The 23231-nt window shown below is 45.3% G+C and overlaps 1 protein-coding gene across 1 annotated transcript; it reads right to left on the reverse strand.

Annotated features, from left to right (window-relative positions):
* Positions 1-6522: 6522 nt before the first annotated feature.
* On the reverse strand, positions 6523-21863 carry tprg1 (tumor protein p63 regulated 1). Its single transcript, XM_076045149.1, has 7 exons — positions 21741-21863; positions 21010-21503; positions 19896-19987; positions 17236-17412; positions 9703-9856; positions 7963-8161; positions 6523-7208 (listed from the first exon to the last, which is right to left on the reverse strand). The coding sequence occupies exons 2-6, from the start codon at positions 21490-21492 to the stop codon at positions 7967-7969; spliced, it is 1101 nt and encodes a 366-aa protein (XP_075901264.1). The 5' UTR covers positions 21493-21503; positions 21741-21863; the 3' UTR covers positions 6523-7208; positions 7963-7966.
* Positions 21864-23231: the final 1368 nt, after the last annotated feature.

The following is a 23231-nucleotide window of genomic DNA, read 5'->3' on the forward strand; positions in this document are numbered from 1 at the left end:
GCTATCACATTCTTCCCCCCCCCGGAGCCACAGGTCAGGCCGGGGGATAGTTAAAGTAGAGCTCGGACTGACATCTTAACCTCACTCATAAACTGCTCCACTTGGTGAGGAACCGAGGCCCCGGGGCAGAAATGGCCACCGTTCAGGCCAGTGCGATTAACATTCTTAGAGGATAATAACACCATTTTGACATATGGCCAATGTTTGTGTTTTGTTTTTTTGCGTGTGTGTCTGTGTGGCGCATTGTCGCGCCCGCTATGTATTTTACTTCAATGAGTTTCAAGTGACTCAGCTTATTAAGTAAACTTTTCAGATCCGGCCGTGACTTCTGGAGTAGAGCGATAGAATGGATGCAATGCCAAATAAATATGAAGAGTTACGACCTCAGATTGAAAATACTCTGGATTTAATTGGTCATTTGACTTTGTCCCTAAAAGCAGTGATGGTGCAAAGAGCGAGCTGGTTGGTTTCGGTGCACATGCGGCGCAAAAACTATGGCATCTAGCGGTAAGGAGATTTTCCGCGCAGACTCTTTAATGTCTCAAAGCAGCTGAGTTGCTGACTTCTTATGTCTGAATCCTCACTTGTCAATATGGAAAAGCTTCAGACTGCTTCATTGCTCTGTGCGTGTGACAAAACCAATCCACCTTTTGTGGGGTATCAAGAGACGGTGCTATTAGCCATTGATTTGTTGTGAAAAATGGTTTGATCAGAGATGGACATTTTGTCAAATTAAAGAATTAAAGAAACAGCACTTTTTTATATATTTTCTGATTGTTTTTTTTGTTTGTTTAAAAAAAAAATAAAAAAATAACTAAAACAAAAAAACCTTGTATGTAACAGGTAGGCATTTCATTGAGATCTAGTTTTACTTTCATTATGTGACACCAGAATTACTGGGACAGCTGTTTCACAGAAAAATAAAAGCTGCATTTACAAGGAAACAAAAGCAAAAGCAGAGAACTTTTTTTTTCTTGCCGATACGGCCTAAGAATCAAACTGTTCTGACTGTTCTTAAGACAAAACAAAAGAAAAAAAACAGTCCATTCCAGAATGATAACTGTGGTGGAACTGTGGTGAAAACAAGAGAGCTGTTTACTTTGGAAGGTTCTGCTCTGCTGCTCTGTTGAAATGCATTACCCCTTTACTTCTGCAACCAGCTGGATCCAAGGGGGTTTTAAAAACCGGCTTAAACCAAAGTGTTAATTTAGAAAATTTGAAATGATTATCACTTACAGGGAAGGCCCAGATGCTAAGCTAACCTACTTTCTAAGCAAAAATATCTGTAATGTGTTTGTCTTCCTCTCAAACTTTTACAGAACAAATACTTTCACCAAACAATTGAACACTTAATTTATCTTACTTTTTTTTTTTTACTTCTTAAAGTTTCCCCTCAAACTCTAAAGAAAAAATCTGCCGCAGGCTAAAACTCAAACAATATAAACTCGGCTGAGTTTTTAATGTCGAGTCCTCCTGCAGTCAAAACAACAAGAGCGGTAAGGCAAACGAAACGCCCTCAGGTAAATGAGGTGATGTTCAAACGTCAAGCCGGAGCCGTGCACTTTTCTGCGCGCCGCACCAACGGGGGCGTTCTGTGCAGAAAAGGGGGGAAACTGTTCCCCCTGTTGGACAGACGGTGAACACTTGACGTGAAACCTGGAGGTTAAACGCATTTCATTTAAAGTTGACGGAGGTCAGCGTCTAGTTGTGCACATTCACAGACGAAGCCAAACGCAACATTCTCCCGCTGCTGCAATAAAATATTACCCTGGGCATTGAATTGCAGAATGCAGACTGATGAGAATGTGTGGTTGGATTTTGACATGAATGTGGCTTTTGTGTGTGTGTGTGTGTGTGTGTGTGTGTGTGTGCGTGCGCACGCGTGTGAGACACTACTGCAGCAGCCTCTCCAGCAGCTTGTCATCGCTGCTTATGCCCTGCCCGCCGCTGACCGTCTGCCCAGCGTCCTAAAAGGAGGATGTGGATGACTGACATGGCAACACAGACTGGCAGTGAAGTCCAACCGTGTGACACATGAAGTACAGTGGACAGTGCGAGCACCGCCGACGCATTCCGGCAAGGAGTGGTGTAAGTGAGGGGGCAAAAAAAAAGTTGTTGTTTTTTTTTTTACTGTGTAAAGACACAATCAAAAGTTTCAACCTTCACTGATGTCCTATTAGATGTTTTTGACCCGTCCGTGTAAGCTTAAGGTTTGTTTAAATTCAATTTTAATCAAGAATTTTTCCAATTTTGGGCCAAATGCAGATTTCAAAAAGCAGATTTGGTTGATAATCAAAAGGCATCCGGCCACATTACTTTTGATCCTGGAAAGAAAACCTGTTGGAACGCTTCCCAAATCCACCAAACTGTAGAAATACTCCAATAGAAGAGGCCCATTAAAAAAGGGGTGAGTGGATGAATTGTCACAGTCACATTTTTTTTTGTTACACTTCTGGGGGAGTCAGTTAGTGACGGTTGAATGCTTTGTTTTGGTGCTATTCTTTCTTCTTATTTCAGTCAATGACGCAAACATTGGCAGTGGCAGCAGCAGCAGAAGCAGGAGTCACTTCCTGTCCCTGCCACAACTCAGGCCGGCTGCATCGCCTGCAAATTCTGGTTTTCTGGGGCATTCAGCTGCTGGGTTAAAACACAAACTGCATCACAACCAGTGACATGCATGAATCTACATCAAAATGTCTTCAGGTGTCATTTCTGTGGACAAAGGTCACAGCAGAAACCACTTGGAGGTGGTTGGCCGTTTCCCAGACACTGTCAACAAAGTTTTCTTGGCACCTGAAAAAAAAGTCTGCTAATTTATACCTGTCAATCAACAGTTAACGGAATAATTGTATCCTTATTTCACAATACAGGGAAGCAGCGGTGGGGGAAAAACAAAACAGAAAACAACAAACAGGCCGCAGCAGCGCCGCCCTAATTTCACAGTTCACAGACGTCCGTTGACCTGAAGGTTGCACGTTCCCTAAATGTTCCTCTCGGCTTTTGTTTTCCGTAACGAGAGTGCCAGGGCGTGTGCTGCCGGCCTGCGACATTCTGCATAGCTGGGAGGATCTGACACTTCTCCAAGTGCTGTCGCTCCGCCGGGCCCGCCGGGCCCGCCGCAGACACAACAGTGACAGCTGCAGGAGGGGGATAAATAACAACACCCTCGGCCAGCTCCAGTGCAAGACGACGACGACGACAACAACAACGACAGCAAGAACGACAGCGACACAGCGCGCGCTAACACGCGAGCGCATGTGTTTCTGGCACATTCGCTGCTTCACACCTCCAGCAGATGGAAAAACAGCCAAGGCGAGAGAAAGAAAAAAAGAAAAAAAGAAAATCGCCCCGGAACACGAGCAAAGCGTCGGCAGTCTCGGCCCGTTAGCAACCGCTAGCTCCCTGGACAGGTGTAACATGTTTGTCAAACAAACACGCACACGTCCATATGGAGTGGAAGCATTTTCTTTTTTTTTTTTTTTTATGTGTGTGTGTGTGTGTGTGTGTGTGTGTGTGGTGCGACCTGCGAAAGGAAGCCCGCCGTCCAAGCTGGCATATCTTTGAGGGCTTTGAAGGTATTTCTGAGAGACGAGAAGCCTGCGTGCCACACCAGGATCGCAGAATTCGTCTAATGTTACTGGCCTCAGGCATCCCTGGCAGCTCGGGTTGTTAGTCGAGGCCGTCCAGGGTCACAGCCACCGATGGGCCACCGATTTTTTTTATTTTTTTTATGTGTGTGTGTGTGTGTGTGTATGTGTGAGGCCTCTCGCTTTCTCCATCACACTCCACTTGAGGGAAGTGTTGGTGGTGGTGGGGGAGAAAATCATATTCCATCACACTCTGGAGAAAAAAACAGCACGCAGAACACACAGAGACGTGTGACCTCCGCTTCGACCTCCGGCGGAAAACACTTTTGCGGCCAATGGGCCACAGCGGTGGTTCTTCTTCTTCTTCTTCTTCAACTGTTGTTTTTTTGGGCTTTTTCATGAACCTGCCAAAAACGGAAAAGATTGTAACTGTTGTGGTTTTTCACATTTGGGGAAAGACCCAGAAGAACCGCTTCAGCTCGGCATCACGACCTCAGAGTCCAGTCGCGGGGATGAGGCCCATCGCTGTTTTCCCTACGACACTGATTTACTCGCCCGTCTCTCTAAGAACCTTCCGGGAACGCGGAAAGACAGACAGTTTGTCTCTTTGACTCGACTCGGCTGTCGGCTGGCAAAACGCAGAGTGCCAGTTCATCAGCGTGATAATCTGCAGATGGAGCGGCAGGAGAGCGCCAGCGACATTACCTAGCCCCGGGCGCTCGCTTACCTCCCCAGAAAGGAATGCAATCATTGGCTTTCAGAGTCGTTTATCACTGAGGGTTCGTGCGCTCGCCTTTGATAAAGTCCCGCGAGTGAGTCGAACTCCGCAACTTGTTGTCATTGACAGAGGCCCAAGTTTATGCAGGTGACAAAATAAAATGCTATGCTATGAATATATATATATATATATATATGTATATGTGTGTATGAAAAAAAAATGTAACAAAACAAAGTTTTTTCCTTTACTCTTTTGAAAGTGCACCAATCAATCACACAGATAAAAATCAGAGAAGTGAAAGGGGGGGTCGTGATAACAGGACTCCTTCTTTCTTATCTCTGCAAGGTGCTCCAGCGTTTTTTCGGTTTACTCTCTCTGACCCTCACATCACCTGGACCCAGAGGTCCGGGGACGTGAGCTGGTGACCTGAGGGTCGCTGGTCCAGATCCGTCAGGTAGCCAGGAAGGGAGTCGGCTCCGGGGGATCCCGGCGGAACCTTCTGCCGGAAGAGGTTTTTCCTTCCAACCGTGAGGCAATAAAAATGTTCTGATTCAGCAGATAGTCAGACGTGAAGAAGACAAATATTACACTTTTCAGGACCAAACACGCGGTTCGGTTTGTTAACGAAGGCTAAATCTTGCGACAACGTCCGGGTACAGAACACTTTCTGTGTTGCACACTTTCAATAAAGTGTTCAATGTCTCTGACTGGCTGACAAAATGACACAAGACAAGGAAAACGCAGAGAAAGTGACGGTGTGCCGAGCTGCGACTAAAGACGTTAGCCTAGATGCTACGGCTTTATCAGGTCTGGAAGTGACATTTTCACATTAAAACAAAAGTTAAGAAGAGCAGCGAAAGCTTTTCTTGAGGGACGAAGACTCATCACTTCACACCTGAGCAGCATTAAAAATAAAATACTTCCTCTCGCGCCTGCACATTCAGTTTTGGTCTCAGCGAGTTGGTTTTTGCTTCAGCTCACCACAAGTTTGTCAACTGATTTCTCTGTTAGCATAAATGTAGATGACGCAAGCAGGAAAACCCTGGACTTGCAGTAGCATATATTCTCCGCACAATGAAATGGCATCCTGCAGATTTACCATCCTTGTCATGGATTAATGTCTCAGTGGTTATGCTGTTAATCTGCTGTCCCACCCCAGCAGTGAATCCTGAGTACAGCGCTGAGAGGAAAAAAAAAAAACAAACCCTGAGGTTTAATTCCAGTGAAATACCTCCAGGGCTGAAAATAATGATCTCTGATGAAAAAAAAGAAGACGAAAAGGAAGACGGAGAAGGAGGAGAAGAAGAAGGAGAGGAGCGTGGAGGAGATGAATCGCACTCAAAACCACACCCACGATCCGCCGCTGCCTCCTGCACGCACACAAATCTCTCCACGCCGCCTTTTGCATCAGGTCCCAGCGTCGTGTGAGCAGCGAGAGGCTGAAACAGCAGAAAATCAAACAATCTTTTTTTTTTCTTTTCACTATTTCATCCAGTGCAGCCGACCGAGTTGTGTTTCTGCGAATCCAAACACAAAACTTGTTTTCTGGTGACTAATTGACCCGCAGCAGAAGATTAAATCTCGACTATTAAAGAATTAAAAGGAGTATGTCCATGGCAACGGAGCAAAATAAACACACCAGGCTGGATTCTGCTCAGAATCCTCAATGACATTAATGTAAGGGGGGGGGTGGGGAGCCTTTTGCCGTGTCCCACAGCGGCCCCAGTGCTTATTTATTCTGCACTTAATCCTGTTTTCTGAACATCTTTTACAAGTTGAGGAGCAGAAATACAGCCGAGGCTCTTTGCTCCGGGGCCACAGAGGCTCTTGATCCTGGATTAGAGGCAAACTCCCCGTTCTGGGAGGAAGCAGGTCGACCTCTCGGCAGCCTGGGGTTGTGACAGACGATACCGAAGGTGCTGAACTGAACCCAATACTTTACCTGCCTGCTGCACGGACAGCTGCTGTATTCCGGGGACGCTCGCTACTTAACCCTGTTTCCTGAAGAGAAAAGCCGGCGGATCTTTCCTCTCTGTAGAGTGAAGGATGGAGTCAAAGTCTACTTTTGTTTTGATTTTTGCCAGTCAAGTCCATAAGAGGACAAAAGCCCAGGAGATGTCACAAAATCAATAAAGCACCAATGGTACCATAGTTAAAGGAAAACGTTCCCACTTTTAAATAAAATATGTTTAAAAAAATAACAAAGATACAAGGAAATAATTCCAAACTGTTTATTTAAGAATTCAATCCTACATTTCTTCATGATATTCTATTTGATAATTATTAAAAGATGACATTTTGTTGTTACACAACAATATTTTTAGCATCACTCCAACAAGGATAGCCACAGTATTTGGTTGAGGGGCTTTCTAAAAGAGAGGCCCCACCCACAAATGCCAACAGAGCCACGATAACAGAGTTCCTCATGAAATAAGTTCTGCAGCAGTTGAAATCATGACTAACAGATTTTGAGATTTTGTCATTAAGTCCAGAGCGAAAAGATAATAGTTTTGCTTAAGTCCTTTGGGAGAAAAAAAAAAAATCACTCATCTCAACCAAACCATGAAATATGTGTCTAAATTAACTGTTGATGAACTAATGGAGGCTTCAATGACCGGATAGGTGAAGACGCTGCAGCAGTAGCAGCGACAGCTGGCTGTGTTTCACTTTAACTTTTCACACCACAGGCACATTGTAAAAGACACACACACACACACACACACACACACACACACACACACACACAGTTGACTAATGCCTTCAGGCTTCAGTATCTTTCCCATCGCACCTGAACACAATGACTAAATCATACGGGAAATGAGCGTCAGTCCTCAACCTGCTGATCGGCGGCGTCATGGGTTAATGCCCAAAACAATGAAGCAACAGTCGAGATCACCAGCACCCTGCACAAATGAGCAAAAAACTGTGTTAAAACGTTTGAAAATCCTCAAGAACACACAAAAAAAGTTGCTCCCCAAACAGGTGAGTCATCGTCTGACCCGTGACCATAATGCACAAAGCCCGGCCAAGCACGTGGATTTACGTGAATAATTTTTGTCGCACTCCAAAGAGTGCGTGAGTCGGCCCACGGGATGACAGCGACAAACAAGGCAGAGCCAACACACACAAATCACGGCGGGTGGGGGGATTCCAAAGCTGCGTGCACTGTAAAAAATACACCGTGACGGATGAAAAAAAAAACAAAAAAAACTACACTGACGAGCTGTGATGCAGCCGCACGCTCCAGTGAATCTCTAAAGGGGGCAGAAAGGCTTCGGGAGTCACGGCGGTGATGAGGGCGAGCAAGGAAGAGAGCGAGAGTCCCGTTGCGGAACAGCAGCAGCAAAGAAAATCAACACACTGAGCAGCAGCAGCAGCAGCGGCAGCAGCAGCGGCAGCAGCAGCAGCAGCAGCGGCAGCAGCTGCAGCCAGGGATCCGTCATCCTGCCCAGAGCCGCGTGTTGACACGTGGACGCTTCACACAGCTGAAGACCAGCAAAGCAAAAGTGAAAAAAAAACAACAAAAAAAGAGAGAAAACACAGGGAGCGAGCCCTCACTCTGACACCAGTGAGGAAAAAAAAAAAAAAAAAAAAAAAAAAAATCAACATTTTCTAGAAGTTGAAAGGCATCACAGTAGGGGAAAAAAAACAACCAACCGAGCTAGAAGCCGATGTTGCCCCGGGCCATGGAGTAGCCCAGCTTGTTCTCGTTGCCCAGGAAGGACATGAGGCCCACGTAGGCCTCAATCAGGATCTCTTGGTTCAGCACCATGATGCCGTTGGCCTTCCCGGGCACCGGCTTCAAGGCGTGGAGCTTCAGCGCCGTCTCCCTCAGCTTCTCCTGGAAGGTGTGGATCTGTGGACGAGTGCGTTTGACTGAAAACACGTTCCCATGTTTCCAGACGACATCGATTTCAAACATCGTGCCAAAGAGATTCAGACGGTGCCCAGATTTACCATTTGGGATCTTTACATGTCTAGTATTGTGTGTGTGGATGATTTCAGAAATGCATATTTGTGCAAGGTACAACGGGAAGGTATAAGCCAGGTGGCAAACAGAGGGCTAAGACACTGTTACCTGGAGGTACACGGTCTTTTGGACTGTTAATTGTGTGAGGTTGCGCCACCATCATTGAAAAGTAAGAATATGGAACCATTAAAAACATCCTTTGCCTCTTTAAATTCACCTCAGCAGTGTCTTTTGTTCTCTTTTTGTGGAGAAAATATGTGCGAAAACCGCTCTGGAAATCAGTCCTTTATGATCATCACTGACACCTCGCCAAGGTCAGCTACCACGCCCCCCTGCCAGGTGTTGGCTCCGCCCTCTCAGACCACCTTGTTTCCGTTCTCTCCCAAAACTTGTGGAAAGTCCAACTCAGAATTTTGACAGGGGGCTCTAAACAGAGGGCTAAAAAAATGTGAACAGTTTTTCTGTTCACAATTTTGTTGTTCGGTGGTGAACAACAAAATTGTTGTAGCTGCCTGCGGTGGTGCAGGCAGCTCCAGGAGACAGCGATAAATCCCAAATCCCAAAATGTAACTCTCACACATGCATTCCACATATCCTAGCCTGTAAGATTGTCAGACAGCAGTTTGCTGGTTTTGCAGTTTACATTCGCTGCATTTCTTTTTTTTGGTTTGTTTAAATCACTAGTGAATTGTCTTGACGTTGGTATTGTGTTTAGCCTGTCAGTGCACTTTGTTGACTCAGTTGCTCAAAATGTTCCACATCAATAAAGCTTGACTTGACTGCACAACATAAACTACCAGGAATAAAACGAGGAAGTTCATGCAGCTGTTGTGTTCAAACACTTATAATACTTTGAGGTCGTCCTGACTACTGTAAATAGGGTTTTCTTTAGCCAGTGGTAAAGGGACTTAACTTGACCTCCTTCACCTCTCTCTCTCTCTCTCTCTCTCCCTCTCTCTCTTTCTCTCTCTCTCCCACCACCCACGCTGAGCGCCCGCTGCATTTACGAACGGCACCATCAGAGTTTTAAGAGATTGTACACGATTGCTACACTCTGTGCTGACTCACCTGCAGCGATGCCTCATAAAGAGGTCGCTGATGGCGAAACAGCGCCGACTTTCCTACGGATTTTCTCTGCCAAAGCCGGAACCTTCACATTTAAGGGCCACATGTCATGTGACGCCTGGACTGGGCCGTCCGTTCGGACGCTAACCCAGCTGAACATCTCTATCTGTGTTCCAGTAAGTCCTCTCTCTGTGTGTGTGTGTCTGTCTGTCTGCGTGTCCGATGAGTCATGTGACCGCACGCCGATTCTCACCGCGTTGCTGAGGACGCACCTTCCACCTGAAAATTACTCATGAAATCCAGCTAACGCTGGGGAACAATGGAGCTAAACGTAGCCGGCGCGGCTGAGCGGTCTCACGTACGTCGCAAAGCACGGCGAAGGAGTCGCTGGCGTCCCTGGCGGGGTGGTGGGTGAAGGTGAGGAAGGGGTAGTCGGTGGCGAAGGGGTTCCACCTGGAGGTGAAGGCGGGCTCCCTCGGCCGGTCCCAGAACACTCGCACGCCCTCGCCCTCTCTCCTGGAATACACACACACACAGAGTGACACGTTCAGCGATGACAAAAATCTCGTGTTGTCATCGGGGATGTGGAGGAACTCTTCGCTCAATGACCTTCACGGCAAACAGGGCGAGAATTTGTTTTGTTGTTCGTTTCTACTATTTTGCAGGTTGAGATGCCGAGTGGTGATTATAAATGTTTACTTTGCCTCTGGCTGAATTCAGAGTAGCAGAGGCAGCAGCCTATAGGCGCCGTCATGCATTTACTGATTAAATTCCTTTCAAAGTCCGAACACAAGCAGGCCGGGCTGATTCACCAACTCTAAACTGTCTGCAGGCGTGAGTGTGGATGGCTGTTTATCTCTGTTTGTGTGTGTGGCCCTGAAATCAGCTGGTGACCCAAACTGAGACCCTCAGTAGAACCGATGAACAGACAAAAAAAAAAAAATATATGGATGGATGAATTTCTTGAAGGGTTATTTCTTGTCGATATGCTCTCAAAAGATTTCCAAGGAAAATATGTATGTATATACACATATATATATATATATATATATATATATATATATATATATATATACATATATACATATATATATATATATATATATATATATATACATATATATATATATATATATATATATATATGTATATATATATATATATATATATATATATATATATATATATATATATATATATATATATATATATATATTAGTATTTGTTTATTTTATACATTTTCAATTATTTGAAGGTTTGTCCGTCCTTAGCGCATCTTTTTTTTAAAGGCCCCAGAACTCAAAAACTATTCTGCTATTTGCCAGTAGGGGGAGTGTGACGACTGAAAGAACACAGGGCTTTGCGGGATGCAGATTTCTCAGATGGCTTCATCACAAAGACACCGCAGTGCATCTTCACCGTGTTCTCACACTGTGAGTCGCTGTGCGGTGGCGCAATCTGAGCGCCGCAACTCCTTTGGTTAATGGGGCTGCCGGGAGAAAACTGGTTAAGACTGGTAATCCCTTTATCCATGTCCAGCTTAGCAGGCCAAGCGGTAGTTGGCCGGGTTTGACTCCCGCAGGAGTCAAACACTAAGGCGTGGTTGTTAACCTCATTTTGGAATAAAAGCAAATTAAAGGCATTATGATGTCTTCACCGCCAGATTGTTTTCACGGTTAAACCTTCAGTTTTATCGCCTCTGCAGACACTGAGCCCCTCTGTTCTGGCTCTTGACACTGGCACAATGTGTCACTGTGTGTGTCACTGCCATGCTGCCTCACTGTCCCTTGTTCTTCTGCCTCTTTACGGTCAGTTGATCGTCAGCAGTGTGAGAACAGTGGGTAAACAACTCCCAGCGAGTGAAAAACAGCAGCAGGAAAAACCTGCGGCGGCAGGTTCCACTCCTCGTTAAGAGACGTGACAAAAGAAAACAGTTACAGTTGCGGAAATAATTCATATCCGCGGCTGGGGAGTTTTGCTCAGACAAACAGGCCGACGGTTGGACTTTAAGCCCAGTGGCGGCGTGAGGGATCACTTCCCTCCGTATCTGATCCGACCCGGCCTTTTCTCTCCCTCTCTGGGTCAACATGGCATTTCATTTTTTTTTTTTTAAATAAACACTCGCGAATTTGTCTAGAAGTGAGATTAATACCCACTTACGGGCCCTTGACAAACAGTGGAGCTGCTCGCAGTTTCCTTCGGTTTTTATGCACCGAACCCACATTTGAGTTTTTGCCACCTTCGTCACCTGATAAGAGTTTGTGCAAACACTTTAAGGTTTGCTCAGTGCACGGGTGGGGGGGGGGGCGTGCACGCGCAGTGGCCAAGCGTCCGGCGTGCGCAAAAAACTCAGATAAGGTTGAATTTGAAGCGTCGCAAGAGCTTTTTTTTTTTTTTTTTTTTTTACGGCTCCCTCCTCGGCCGCGCTAATTGCACTTCGCGGGAACAGTCCCATGCACAAAGTGCGCTTTTCTAATTCAGGCCGCCGGCAATCTCCCAACAGCGCCTCAAAATCCTCCCCCCTCCACCCCAATCCGTCACAGCGATGTGCTCATTTTTACCACGCATCTTGTGTAAGAGCAACTTCCTGCCAAACAGAATTACACACCTGAGGCTAAACAATAGCGCTGGGGCTGTTGATATGTCACCGTTCCCTGGGAGAGGCGCCGTCATAATGCAATCCTGCAGCCCTGTTTACACAGCCACCTCCAAAAGTGACAATGCCACCCTGGCTCCGCATTGTGCCACTCCAACTGTATTGTGGGCACGCAGGTAAAAGGGGGGGGGGAAAAAGAAAAGAAAAGAAAGAAAGAGGAAAAGAAAACTCTGTACAAAAGCTGGAAAGGACGATTATGTTTCAGCAGAAAAGTGGGTGAGGATGGCGGGCTTTACGTGTGTACACACTGCCCTTTAGAAAAGCACACAAGCACCAGGCCCCGAGTATAAATGAGGATATTAAAAAAGCTTTGGTAAATTCCACAGGTAAGCTATCACTGGGAGAGGGACCGGCCCAAACAGGCAGAGCAGGGCTGGGTTTTCCAGCCAGAGGCCTTGGAAGTCCTCACAGTGTGAGGGCAGGTTCGACTTTCACTGCACCTCCACCTGCAATAAAGTCATGGAGAAATGCCCAAGACGGCCTCAGAGTTCGGCTTTACGAGTTTTCCTCGGAAGGGTTTGCATCAAAACAAGACCCCCCCGCCCGCCTCATCCTGGGAAAAAAAACAACCAAAAAAACCCCCCAGCAAACCCAAAGTGAGGACATCACCGCCCGCTGACCCTCCCGGAGCAGCTCCACTTTATCTGCAGTGTTTACACAAAAACGCACACATGCATACAGAGAAAAACACTGTATTCCGAGCTCCAGGACAAGTGGCAAAAAAAGGAGGAAAAAAAGGGAGAAAAAAAAATTCCCCCGAAGGGCCTTCTGGCAGCTCAGACTCATAAGTCAACACGCAAGATAAATATCAAGCCCAGCTCCAGTTGTCATGGCAGTTGTCCCACATTGTCTCGGAGCGAACAAACAAATCTGCCGTGATTGCTCAACAGAGCCTGCAGCTTTGTCAGCCACCCATACATGTATCCATGCAAAAAAGGATTCATTCGACATGTGAAGCGAGTGAGAAGGGGGAAAAACGGGAAAATGGACTGAGGAGGAGGAGGAGGAAGGGTGGGGGGGAGGGAGGGAGGGGGGGAGGGAGAGCAGCGACACAAAGAAAAACACGGAGGGCTGAGCTGCGCTGGTATGCAACCTTTTCATCAATGGAGCAACTTCTTCTTCTTCTTTTTTTTTTTTTAAATGACGCCCTTCAACCGTGCAGAATTAACAGTGCAGGTGAAGTGATGAAAAAGCTGCACAATGCTCTTGCAGAGACCATTGTTGTTCTTATTATTTTCTCCTTACGTACGAGCAGAAAACAGAGAAACTCTGCTGCTTTCACAAGCTGTCAACATGTGGAGATGCCTGCAGGCAACAGTCTTCCAGCAGCTCCGTGCAGTGCAGTGCAGTGCAGTGCACTTCACTGGGTGTTCCACGGTCGGAAAAACAGATATGAAGAAATTAAATTTGAAACATTTTCATGAAAATAGCAAATCTGACAAGAATCTTTGGCTCTTTGAGTCTTCTTGACTGATACAAAATAAACAATTTCAGTGCCTGGATGCATTTTTCAATCTCAAGACCGTTCAACAACTTTGCCAATGTCATCGCGGCTCTCTCAACTTTAAACGTTTATCGGGAATCTCAGATTACAAAGTGGAGTTTCACAGATGAGGGCAGCAGGAGGCGACGGTGGGAGCGAAATGCAGAAAACTGTGATGTTGTGTTACCAAACATGCCCCTGAGGAGAAAAAAAAGCAGCAGCAGCAGCAGCAGCACTATCAGCAGCACAATCATACACTATTTTTCAAAAAATATTCTGCTTACCAAACACACTGCACCAATCAGTGTCGACGGAATCACACCATCATGGAGCTGTGCCAAGGACTTCAAATAATTCAGTGTATAAAGTATTTTTTTTTAATTTACTGCAACATTTTCCCACTGTGCTCAATGTTGGAGTCAAACATTGGACTTTTTTTTCCTTTAACTCTGCAACAGTTATGGTGTCACTATGGTTAGATTTGTTGTTGGAAAAGACGGCGCATTCATTTTATTCGTAAGAGTGTTAAAAAGTGAAATGGAAACCTCAAATCCCAGAAACACAATGCAATCAAGAACGTTTTCTGATAAGTCAGCTTCCATTTTTGCATTTCAGCTTCTGCTTTTACGGAAGTCCTATAACTCACTTTATATGTATCTGGGCAGAGGCCTCTCTGTGTCTGCGGGGATTTGAATTCTACCGGAACGTCGTGACGGACTGACTGCAGCGCCGCCAGAGAAGTGGCATTTTGAAATGCTTTGTGACTGACTGCCCTCTGCTGGCTCGATGTGTGCGCTGCTCCTGGAGAAGAGGCACGTTCGAAGCTGCCGACTTCACAGACGGACACCTGAGCCTGAGCCTTGTGTGTCGGCGGGAGTGTGTGTGTGTGTGTGTGTGTGTGTGTGTGTGTGTGTGTGGGGAGGACTTGAGTCTGAGTTGAAAAAAGTATTTTGAGAAGTTGAAGTCTGGGGATAAATAAGGCATCATCTTCTTTTGAAATCATGTGAACAAAAAAAAAAACAAAAAACAAAAAAACCTGGATGAGAAACAGGGGAGTGCGGTGCTGGGACTTCTTCCAGCTTCATAAATATATATATTTCGTCCAATAGGAAACAGGGGAACCTCTAGTGGGCCTTCTTTAAAACCTGCACAGCTCACTCTAACTGTTTCTCTCAGACGGGAAGCGAGAAAAAAAAGAATAGATGATGTTCTGGGTAATTAGTTTGTCTAGACGGTTTGGAGTAAAAAGGCTCGGAGAAGCTCGTCCTTCCCACCAGATGCAGACTCGGCTGAGTCTCCGCTTCACCTGGAGAGCCTGCGATGAAAAGCACAATCATCGTCGTCGGGGCTAAAAATACTAGCGGTGCTCCCTCAACGCCTCCTGCTGGCATCGCGGCGGTGTTGTGGGAGGCTTCTGGCAACGCGGGATGAGCCGCCGCTGCGAGGAGGCCGGACGGCTTTTCTTCTTCGCCTCTTTGGTCTCAAACTTTGGGGGTCAAAGGTTCAAGCAGTCACTTTTTTTTTTTTTTGATTTGCCAAATTTGAAACGGCGCATCCGTGTCAGCCTGTTATAACTGCACAGGTCAGGCGAGTTTAAAAGAATTCATTTGACGGTGGAGGCCTGCAATGTGAGTTTATGGCGTCCTTAATGCAGATCAATAAAGTTAACGAGGCGTGAACGAGCGATTTATGTGTGCAGTTTGGTGGAGGAAACACTGACCAGCCAAACAGAGCCTTTGCTGTTTCGCCCAGAAAACCCCCTTAAAGCAACAAATCCAATCTGCATTGAGCTAAACGTACATAAAAGACTTTAAAAGACTCAATTATGATATTCAAGTGATGTACAAAAAGCCACAATTACCACAAAGTCTAAAAGCTGCCAAGGAATAGTGGAGAGTAGATACAGTTTTAGGGTCTGAGTAGTATAAACTGAGGTCATGACAGTCGTGCGTTAGCTAAGCATTTCAAGCTCCGCCTGTGGTGGTCCTGTTCTGAGTGACACTTCCTAACGGAAAAAAGCTTATCACAATGATAAGCGGACAACACCGCTTCCAGTCGGCCAAAAACTGTTGAAGAAAAGACGTAAACGAGCGGCACGGCGGCGGCTCAGTGATCACACAGTTTTGGGGGTTTTTTTTGGCGGGAAAGTGGGAACAAAGTTTTCGCTCGCTCCAAAGATTCACCACTTTTCAAGTACACTGTTGATCAGCTTCTTCCAAAAATAAGACGGAATGACCCAGACGAGAAATAAAAAAAGATAAGAAAAAGAAAGGAGACAGGTCCTGGGAGAGGAGGGAAGACAAGGGAAGAGCCGGAGATGAAGACAGAGAGAGAGAGAGGGTGAGAGAGAGAGAGAGAGAGAGAGGGAGAGCGGAGCCGTTTGAGGTTGGAGTCTTTCTCATTTGAAAGCGTCTCTTTACTGTCAGGCTCCCGCGTGGCTTCCACCGGGGTTTTATGTATAATTCAGCGTAATGCGCAGAGATAAAGCCTCCAATAAAGGCGCGCGAGCGGCACTCTCTCTCTCTCTCTCTCTCTCTCTCTCTCTCTCTCTCCATCTCTCTCTCTCCATCTCTATCTCTCTCTCCCTCTGTCTCTCTGCTCTTTGCAGCACATTAGGTTTTATTCATCAAATTAGTTTTAGTCGGTTTGGCCTCCCTCGAGCCGCCTTTAAAAGGTTCGGATGAAAGGACAACATTAATTTTTGCCACTAATCAGTTCGGCGGCGGCTCCGAGTGACAGCCGCGCACTCCCAACCACCTCGGAAAAAAGAGAAAAGAAAAAAAGGAGAAGAAGAAGAAGAAAAAAAACCCTTTTGGTCCGTCTCTGGTTGCTGGGGCCGCTCAGCGTGTCCTGGTTTGCTCTGTGCACTCGGCCGCCGGATGCTGCAGCCCAAACCAACCTCCCCCAGCCCCCCATTTGAGTCCTCATCTGCACTTTCTTTTTCTTTCTTTTTTACTAAATTACCACTAAATTACTACTAAATCATGCATAAATGGAAAATGGTGGAAAGTTGTTAGAAAGGCAGCATGTTGTAATTCATGCCGTCCTCAAAATTCTCTCTTTGAACAAAACAAACCAAAGCAAAAAGAAGATCATTTAGAGGGTGGCGCTACAGCGTTAGCAAGCAGCAGCTACAAACAGCATGCATTAAAGCGTTGAACAAAGCCACAGAGAAAAGGAGATTTCATGTCCACCTTGGAATATGAACTAAGTTAATAAACAAATGTGGATGTTAGCAAAAACATTTGTTCAGTTTTGTTCATCTGACTTTGACTTCTGGACTTTGACAGGCCACGTCCAAGAATACAGGCCTCCATCTTATCAAACTGCACCAAAGGCCATATAGAAGGAGGACAGCAACAGTGTGTGTGGAAGTTTGGATGACTCAGAGTTGCAAACCTGAAGGATTCATGCTACAAACACCAGAGGAATGTCTTTCATTTACAATAGACTCCAGTTATCCTTTTGCTCATATATGTAAATATATATTTGGTTCATGTGTTGGAGATTTTACAACTGCTCGTTTAATTCCACTCTTTCAGTTCCTTCAGTAAAACTAGTAAAAACAGTAAACATTCTTATTATTCTTATTTTGTAAATTATATAGTTTTTATTTCCTAAAGAATACTTACATCTACTTTTACTATATTTGGACTGAGTAAATAATGAACTTTTGTGTGTGTGTGTGTGTGTGTGTGTGTGTGTGTGCGTGTGTGTGTGTGTTTTTTTTTAACTGTTGCACATTGAGCCACTCACTTGAGCAGCGACGGCTTGGGGAAGCTGAAGCCTCCGTAGGAGATGCGGTCCACAAAGTTGAGGGGGATCCTGATGAAGCGCTCGCAGTTGAAGAGGACAAAGTCGTACTTGAAGACCAGCAGCGAGCTGTCGGTGACCAGGACCAGGCGCTCCCGGTCGTTGTTCCAGTGGTCCACCCTGAGGACAGCAGAGGAGGAGCAGCAAGGCAAGAGACTCTGAAACCAAGTCATCGATTCGCATGGAGACATTGAAAGTGAACAACATTATTAATGATGCAATTCATGTATCTAACTGAATGAATGCTGAATGCTGGACTAATAATAAATATAACTCTCCATCTTTTTGCACTATACAGTTGCTGTTGTAATTATACACATTTCCCCACAGTCTGATCAATAAAGGTCTTCTTCTTCTTCTTCTTCTTCTTCTTCTTCTTCTTCTTCTTCTTCTTCTTCACTACACCTTTGGTTTGTTGTATTTGGAGAAGACCAATCAGTCAGTGGAGTTTATATACCATTCACAGCTCTGCAAAACATCACGCAGACGCGTCTACAAACATCTACAGAGCCGCACTGCCAGTCACTTCCTGCCCCTCGGTCTGAATTTCACACCGCAGCGCTGGAGGGGAAGTGATGTCACGTGCAGAGCCGCTGTCGGTGGCGATGATCGACAAGTATCTCCTCGTGGCGGCGAGCCGTCGTGTTCGCGGCCGTGACTCCGGCAGTTTCTCCTCCTCTGTTGTGATCCGCCGCTTTTGTGTCTCGCTCTTTGTGTTTTGCACAAAGTGCGTTTCAGATGTTAGCGCTCCGCTGCGGGTTACTCGAGGTTAATACAAAAAACATGTATAGCAAAAGCCACTCAATTATGCGCCGTAAAAAGCCCCACAATTTCTAAAAATGCTCGCAGCAAAAAAGAACATGCAATATGCATGCAAGCTTTCCGACGCGCTGCTAAATTTTTAGCAGCTATCAACGAGGAAAAAAGAGAACCAAAAAAACAAATGAAAGAAACACCTTCAAAGCCACAACAGCCAGCTCGCTAAAAGTTCCGCGACACTGATGGAGGTCACTTTATTTCCCTCTCAAATGCGAGACGTTTTGCTTTACAAACGCGACAACAACTGGGTTGGTTGCACGGATCCTCTTGCAAAGTCTCTTCCAGTCAAGGACTGCTCGGCTGAACTGATGTGGCTGCTAACTAGGCCAGCTTGGTTAGCATATCAGATTGAATAGCCTTTTACACATGATGGTAGGCAAATTGAGTCTCACTTTGGATTTAGAACCTTTGGACTGTCAACTATTCGCAGTTTTAATCGTCAGCTTTTGGTTTACTGTTTCAGGTCATAATAATGTTGAAATGATATGAACTGGTAAGAAAACTATTTGTATCTTACGAACAATGAACCCCTTATTTCTATGTAGTAAACAATTATGAGATAAAAACAACAGCAGCTTGCTGAATCTTGGCGCAATGTTCAAAAAGCACGCCGTCCAATTTGGAGCTGAAGCTGAACATCTTAACTCTTCCTAAAGCTTTTGCACAGACGTGAGTCATTTCTAAAGCTCTTTCCAGCCTCCTTTGAGGAATTCCAGCAGCATTATCCCATAATGCACTCTTATCCTAAAGTGGCTTCCGTGGCCTCAACAACTGCGGGCCAAAAATGTAGGACAAACGCTAACGTGTGTTGGACGGAGATGCATAAACGGGATGCATTATTCATTCTCACATGGCCGGCCTTTTTAAATGCACACTCTGGCAGCAGTGATACGAGCCGACATGTGAAAGTGCACTCAGCAAATGTCCTGCAGTCATTTCACTTTGCTATATTTTTTTTTATTTTTTTTTTTTGGGAGGCAGCTGGATCACAACCTCAGCGTTGATTTACATGACACGGTTGGACTCGGGGGTTTGATGAGGACACTGATATCTACAGTCACTGTCGCCCCGTGTGTGTGTGTGTGTGTGTGTGTGTATGTGTGTTATATTTTATTTTATGAAATCAGTTTATTATTTAAGACATGCAACCACTCTGTCCCCGTGGGCAGAATGTCAGTTGCAGTTATAGGCTACATATGTTCCTGATTGATTATGAATGAGAAACACATGATACTGTAAACTTATTTCACATTCACGGCCGCTTTGCTACAGTCGGACCAAGACCTGGCAACCCAAATCTAGCTGCTTTTGTTGTTGTTATTCCATTAGTTGGTTTTTGCTGTTTGTTTTGTGAGTCATATATATGTATAAATATGTATGTGTGTATATATATATATATATATATATACACACATACACACACACACATATGTATATATATATACAAATATATATACACAAACATACATATACATACTGTATATATATATATATATATATATATGTATATGTATACATATACATACATATACATGTATATATATTTAAGAAAATTCTGCATAAATTTGTCCAGAAATATTTAGCATCAAAATACGATTACACATAATTGCAATTTACACACCACTTAAAGCTAAAATGATTAAGAAATTATTAATGACAACGATTATGATTAGATGCGTTATCTCGTTCCCCCCACATTACATGGACATTATTAATCCCCGAGCAATAAAACCGCAGCTGATCATCATCCCGGGCCGCTGAGTCAGCAGCTGGTGTCAACTTACTCAGTCATCAGCCAAACACCATGAACGTTGCCATCCACTTCTTTATCCACCAGAGCCTGGATGTCTTTGATGGCCTGATTCACAGTGCCAGGCTGAGGAGACAGACAGAAACACGTGGGTGTCACTTTCTAATTTCCCCAACGTGACGTGTGCACACAAAGCCGCAGGGGTAATCTTGGAGGCAGATGCACAGCCGGGACTGCCGCCTTCTGACAGAGTGTCAACATGTCTGAGTGTCTCAACTTAATAGCAAAACAGAATCCTTGCGCTTCGGCGAGTGAAAATGACTGGAAAACAAGCTGAGTGTGCGTTTTCCCGAGTGATACCAGCCAAATTACGCTAGAATTCCTGAAGCGACTAAACACTGACTGGGGTGGCAGGAGGACTTTTCCTGTCGCTGCACTCAGATATGCAGCAGCGCTGTGACATTTCACTCCTGTCTTTAATGGGATTTTGATTGTAATTAATAGTCATAAAAAAACAATGCAGGCTGATGTGATGGTTAAGCGGTTTGCACTATCGCCTCACAACAAAAAGGCCATGGGGTCAATAGGGCCTTTCTGTGTGGATTCTCTCCGGCGTGTGTGGGCTTTTCACTGGCGTCCACAGTCCAGAAACGTGCATGTGAGGTGAATAGGAAACTCTAAATTGTGCGTAGGTGTGTGTTAGTGTGAACAAGGTGTAGTGTTTGTCTTTCTATGTGGCACCTGCAATCAACTGGCTACTTGTCCAGGGTGTGACCCTGCCTTTGCTTTAATACAGCCTGGATTGGCTACAGCAATGAGTGCAGGAGAAAGTAGAAGACGGACGGATGGATTTTCTTTCTTTCTTTCTTTTTTTTTTTTTTTTTTAACATATATGAACGTACGTGATGTCAATGGTGCTGTTGTGTGTGCTTGTATCTTTCCAACCTCACTAGGTTTGCCCCAAACACCGTTTAAATTGTTAGGACAACTAAATATCTACTGTTCTCCTGTTACAACTGTATCGTCTCTCTGCTTCTTGACTTTTGTTGTGAAGCTTATATTGTTCCCCAGTGTTAATACAACGCAACCTATGGTTTGGCATGAGAGTGGGTTTCCTGTTTGATGAATAGAAAGCGAAAGTGTTTTACCCTCAGCACAAAGAACTTTCTGAGTTTGTACTGGAGGAGTGATGGGTCCACTGACACCGAAGCCTCAAGCAGCGGAGGTGGTGGTGCCTCGGTCACCGGAGGGGGCTTCGGTGAGCGCTCCTGCGTGTCCGGTGCCCGTTTCTCGGTCTCCGGTGCCCGCTCCTGGGTGACCGGTGCCTGCTCCTCAGGTTCCGGTGCCCGTTCCTGGGTGTCCGGTGCCCGTTTCTCGGCCTGCGGTGAGCGCTCCTGCGTTTCCGGTGCCCGTTTCTCGGTCTCCGGTGCCCGCTCCTTGGTGACCGGTGCCTGCTCCTCGGGTTCCGGTGCCCGCTCCTCGGGTTCCGGTGCCCGCTCCTCGGTATCCGGTGCAAGCTTCTCGGTGTCTTTTGACCGGGCGGCGGCCGTGAGGTCCTCCGGGTCGTCGGAGGATGAGCCTGACTGCAGCTCCTCGCATGGGAGACCTTCCTCCTCTACTTCTGTCATCATCTTCACAAAGCCTGTGGCGAGGAGGAGGAAGGAAAAACAAATAAAAGTTTTATTTAGTTTAAAGACTTATCTCTCGTTGGTCTGAAACAGAGACGAGGCAATTGACGAGATCAAATTCTTTTCGCATTCGGCGCGCCCAAAGAGCAGAAACAAAAAACAAAACAAAAAACAAAACAAAACAAACAAAACCAAAGACCACCACTAAAACATTTTTCATAAAGGTTGAAGCGTAAACATTGTGAACATACCTCTAATGTACAGGTGTCATATGGAGTTAAGCGGCCAGAAGAGAGACAGGGGACAGCAGGTGAATGACTTCCTCGTTCCGGGTTTCACAACAATAGTTCCAAAGACCGGCAGGGTGTATCAGAAGTGATCACACCGGCTTTTCTGCCTGTGGGACCCGCTCGGTGAACCGGATCCTCTGGTTTTTTGTTTGTTTTTCTCCTATAACAAATCTGATGTCAAAAGTTTCAGTTGTGCACTGTCACTAATTACACATTATTTTACTCTTATCTGTCAATGTTCTATTACTTGTATAATTTCACACACACACACACACACACACACACACACACACACACACACACACACACACACACACACACACACACACACACAGAGACTACATGATACAGGGGTCTGTACAGGAGAGATGAGCAGCGGGCACCTTTCGGATAATTAATGTTAATAACTTAAAAAAAAAAACGTGAGAAAAGTACGGAAGCCTTAGGCGGTCAAGCGTAATAGTTTTTGCGAGGTGTAAATTAAATGTGAATTTTAATGTTAATATCTTCGTTTTTTCAGGGTCTTGTGTGTGAAGTTTTAAGGAGATGTCCATACTTCATTTTGTGAGCTTAATTGTTCTCTTGATGAAAGACAAATGGCAAAACAAAAACACTACAGAGAAAGATATGTGCTTCAAGTAAAAACTGCTAACCACATGCATGAAGACTGACTGGCTGCCTACTTTAACCCTACAGGTTTGAGGAGCCGCACACTATTTATACTGCTCATGAAAGATTTAGCTCGCTTTGATCGCCTCTCTCAAGCTTATGTTCCTGTCTTGACATCTTTTCCTAAAATACCAGTCAATGCCATTCAGGATCGGCCCAAACAAAAACACAATCTGGCAATTGTGGGATGAACAGGATTTTCCCTCCCACAAATCCTTGAATAGCACCGCCATTTAAACGTCAGTCTGCGCGCGAGCTAATGTTTTGTGACACGCTGCAAGGCCACTTCATTCAGCCTCAACTCTGTCAGGAAGCTCCTCCGAATGCCTCGCCGAGAGTTTTTTAGAAGCGATCCGGTTGTAATCTGCAGCTGTTAAAGAAATACTGACAGATTTCTAAAGACGTCCTTTTAGCTCGGGCTGCGGGCTGAGATTTTCATGCCTTTAAGTGGTGCGTGAATGGCCGGCAGCTTTTAGTCGAGACTTCATGTGGGTCTCTTCTTTTTTTGTACTCAAGTAATTACTTCTAATCAGAGTCTGGAATTCCTTAAAAATCTCATTGAAATCCGCGGATCTACAGGCTGTTGTGTCTTTTTATTTGCCTCCGGGGGATGAGTGCACACGCAAAGCCGGGGGAGCATAATTGAATCTGAGACCTTGTGGTGGTTATATGGAAGCATCTCAGCATGAAAGCAGCGTAACATTGGATTTCTGATGCCACATGCTTTATGTAAACCGGTGAACTTAGAAACCCTTTCGCCCCATGATGCATCACATCACGCGG

This window comes from Nelusetta ayraudi, unplaced genomic scaffold (genome assembly GCF_046127955.1).
Source record: "Nelusetta ayraudi isolate G7.1 ecotype Tasmania unplaced genomic scaffold, CSIRO-AGI_Nayr_v1 ptg000084l, whole genome shotgun sequence".
NCBI lineage: Eukaryota > Metazoa > Chordata > Actinopteri > Tetraodontiformes > Monacanthidae > Nelusetta > Nelusetta ayraudi.